General features: G+C 33.2%; 1 protein-coding gene across 1 annotated transcript; it reads right to left on the reverse strand.

Annotated features, from left to right (window-relative positions):
• Positions 1–269: 269 nt before the first annotated feature.
• LOC145127361 (calcium-transporting ATPase 1, endoplasmic reticulum-type-like) lies at positions 270–3,207 on the reverse strand. Its single transcript, XM_079062576.1, has 8 exons — positions 3,179–3,207; positions 2,433–2,547; positions 2,236–2,345; positions 1,976–2,161; positions 1,596–1,653; positions 1,480–1,497; positions 1,336–1,370; positions 270–348 (listed from the first exon to the last, which is right to left on the reverse strand). Exons 1-8 carry the CDS (start codon positions 3,205–3,207, stop codon positions 270–272), a joined length of 630 nt encoding a protein of 209 aa, XP_078918702.1.
• Between the last annotated feature and the right edge of the window lie 454 nt (positions 3,208–3,661).

Consider the following 3,661-nt stretch of genomic DNA (forward strand, 5'->3'; position numbering starts at 1 on the left):
GTTTAGGAGACGCATTGCGTATCATTAAAGCCCCTGTCATAAATGAAGATGGCACGTATTTGCGTGTCATAATTTTAAATGTTTTAAAAATATATATATTTGTGATAGAATTACTAATTTTCAAATTAAACAACATATTAAAATTATCATAATACAAAATAAAATACCATACATAAGAATAATAATTCATTTCGAAAAAATATCACATGTCAAACAAGTTACCTAACATTACATGTCAAACAACACTACATGTCAACACTAATAACACTTTAAAACATGATTTTTCCTGCATTTGGAGCACCCACTATTCCTATATCAGCAACCAACTTTAGGTCCAATTCCAACCACCTGTAAAAGAACAACATTGTAAAAGAACAACATTAAAAGATCAACATTTTCTTCTCCACTTAACCTCTTTAAAAAGCTTCTCCACTTAACCTCTTTATCAAGTCTCACATTAATTTTCAAAGGATAACACAAATACTCTCACGTTCATTTTTCAATATGCACATCTTTTAACTTAAATAATTGTTGGGAAAAAATAAAGATGAGGTTTAGGAGAAATAGCTTGGTCTTTTTTGTATTCTTCATTTAAGAAGCATAACTTGAAGATATATTAAAAATGACATTATCACTAAATTATATATAACGATTATCTTGAATGCATTGAGCTTAGGATCATCAATTAGATACTATATTTTAAACATATGAGATTTTAAACATATGAGGTTTCCTAATGATAAAATTTCTTGGTGAACATACACAAAGCAAAATATTTAAATTATCTAAAAGACTATTAAGCATGAATTTGGTAAACTATCATATACAGGCTATGAAATAAATACCAGCTGAAGCAGCAAACTATTAAAAAAAATCTTTGTTAGGCTAATATTGTATAGATTATCTTCTTAGGTTTTAATTGCAACACTAATAAAAATAAAATATCCTCATAAATTTTTAAATTTTAATATATATATATATATATATATATATATATATATATATATATATATATATAATCGGGTATTAAACGGGGCAGATATTGTCATACCAGTCACCGACCCGTACCCGCTTCGGATATAAAAAATAGAACTGGTCCCCGCCTGATTACCCGTCAAGTCGGGGAATACTGCCATGTTCGGGTCAGGTCCCCGCGGGTCAAACTTACATCCCTAGTTTCTATATATTTTTCCATTTAGATTAATCTATGCAGACAAGACACAAATGCCCCCAAAAAATAAACTTGGTATGAAATGAGACTTACACAAGCGGTTGCATTAGTAGTTTCATTTAGAATGATTGTAGGGCTGCAGGCTACTCACTATTGATTTTTACTTCAAATCAAGAAGCAATTCTTCTGTTTTTTGTGACTACCATTTATGTAAAACAATATATTATTCAATTTCAAATCAAGTCTTTTGTTGGGTTCCTACTTCCTTCAGGTTTGGAGGCAAGATCAAATGCCTTTAAATATTTTGCCTCCACAAATTGTAGTGCCTACATTTAAAAAACATATCAAGAAATGTTCCAAAGGGCAAAAAAGTCATTTTTTGCAACACAAATGGATGTAGCATCTGAATACAGAATTAAGACACATTTGTTATTGGAATGGTTTTGATTTCAGTCTGAAGAAGTTTGCAAACCCCACCAGCTCTACATCATCATTTGTGACAATTAATTTAGTTAAAACTTTTAACCGTAATTGCTTTCAAATATGGGGAACTTTTCAATACTACAGATGCATGTATCACAATCTTAGGAAATAGTATTCAGTACCTGACTGTCTGATCCAACTAAGAACACCCACGAAAAAGAATCCCAAAACTGAACACTCCATTTAATAATTTTCGGATTCCATTTTTATCACAATTCCATTATTTTTCAAAATCATGCTATAAACCAAATGCAATTTTAGAGTTTTAAAAACTTATGAGATATCAGAATAAAATCCAAGGACTAATTAAGGAATCGTCACTCCTGCGAGGGGCTTTTTTTCATGATGTATCTGTCTAGTGGATTAAAACCCAAGGCTGTTGCAGGTGGGCCATCCTTAACCAGATCCACCCATAGAAGCTGAACTGAAATCAAGCCTTTTGGAATCCCAATGGCAGAAGTTAGAAAGATGCTAGCAACCTCACCAATATTTGAAGAAATCAGATACCTGTCAGACACAAGTGGACAAAATGCAATTAGTTTCAGACTATGTTTAACTATGGTAGTGTTTGGTTAACTAACCGGATAAAGGCTTTCATATTGTTGTAAATGGATCTGCCTTCTCCAACTACAGCCACAATCGTGCTAAAATTATCATCAGTCAGAACCATGTCAACAACCTCCTTTGCAACCTGGAGAAAAAAAACGCCAAAAATATTCGCATTAAATTTATGTCTACAAAAAGAGTACATTCATCATCTCTATTAGAATACACTTACGTCAGTTCCATCAATGCCCATTGCAATCCCAATATCAGCCAATTTCAAAGCAGGTGCATCATTCACACCATCACAAGTCCTGCTAAGCCAGCGAATTAACTGCTTACCCGAAGTCCTGCTAAGCCAGCGAAGGTTATATTACTTTCGATTAAAGGGTAAGAGGCATGATTAAGTAAAAGTTTATGAGCACGATGTTCTTCATCCCTATTATATGTTGCAAACTCTGAAGGGTCATCTTTGTATGCAAAACCCAATACACTTAATGCACTTGAGGACAATTCATTAAGGTTGTCTAGGATTACTGATTTTGCCTTCTCATCAAGTTCAACAACAGACCCATCTGACAACTAGATGTAGGAGCTTCTTTCTAAGAAGTTCTCAACAAAACCCTGTCAAAAATTTAGCACCTATTTTGTTAATTCTTTCCATTTGGACAAACATTAGACATTAAAATGAAAAAAAAAAACCCTAAAACCAAATATGGGATTGTTTTACTTTTATCTTTACAAGCAGGGACTTTTTCCCATAGTTTTAGGATACAATAACCCCCATAGATTTCCTATCACGATCAAATTCAAGAGTGGCAATCATGTGCTCGTTTTGGTAGGACTAGCTGCCAAATCATTCATGACATTTAACTCAAAACCTCAATGCAAACATATTCATAAAAAAGAAACAAAAATTATCAACGATCTAAGCATAGTGAGTTCTTTAATGGAAGAATAACCTAAAAAAAGAATACGAACCTGAGATAGAGACTGGGCTGATTGACCATGGTCGATCTGGTAGCCACCAGCAACGCGGTTCTGAGTTTGCTTCTCGATCGCTATAATGCCCGTGTTTCTAGGCTAGGCATTAATATTGACATGATAGTCTAGGTTAACCTTTGTGACTCATTTTGGAGAAATGAAAAGGAATTATGTGAAAATTATGTGTTTTATGTGTTTTATGCTTAATTATTAGGATTTAATTAATTGAGTTTAAAAATGAGTGTCGTAAATAAATATTAGATAAACCTGATATTTATTAAGAAAGTTGTAGTGGTCGTGACAAGGATTACGGATATATAAAGAATGCCGAAATCCGAGTTATAACGAAGAAGTTATGACCTGTCGAAGTTTCGACAAAACCGGCACGGTGCTGAATGTCGTAAAAAGTGAGTTTTCGATAAACTACTTTTTAGCCTTGGTGATCTAAACGAAACTCGTAGTGTTCGTTAAACCGAGAGT

Source organism: Lactuca virosa, chromosome 7, assembly GCF_052849685.1.
Source record: "Lactuca virosa cultivar CGN04683 chromosome 7, Lactuca_virosa_CGN04683_v6, whole genome shotgun sequence".
Lineage (NCBI taxonomy): Eukaryota > Viridiplantae > Streptophyta > Magnoliopsida > Asterales > Asteraceae > Lactuca > Lactuca virosa.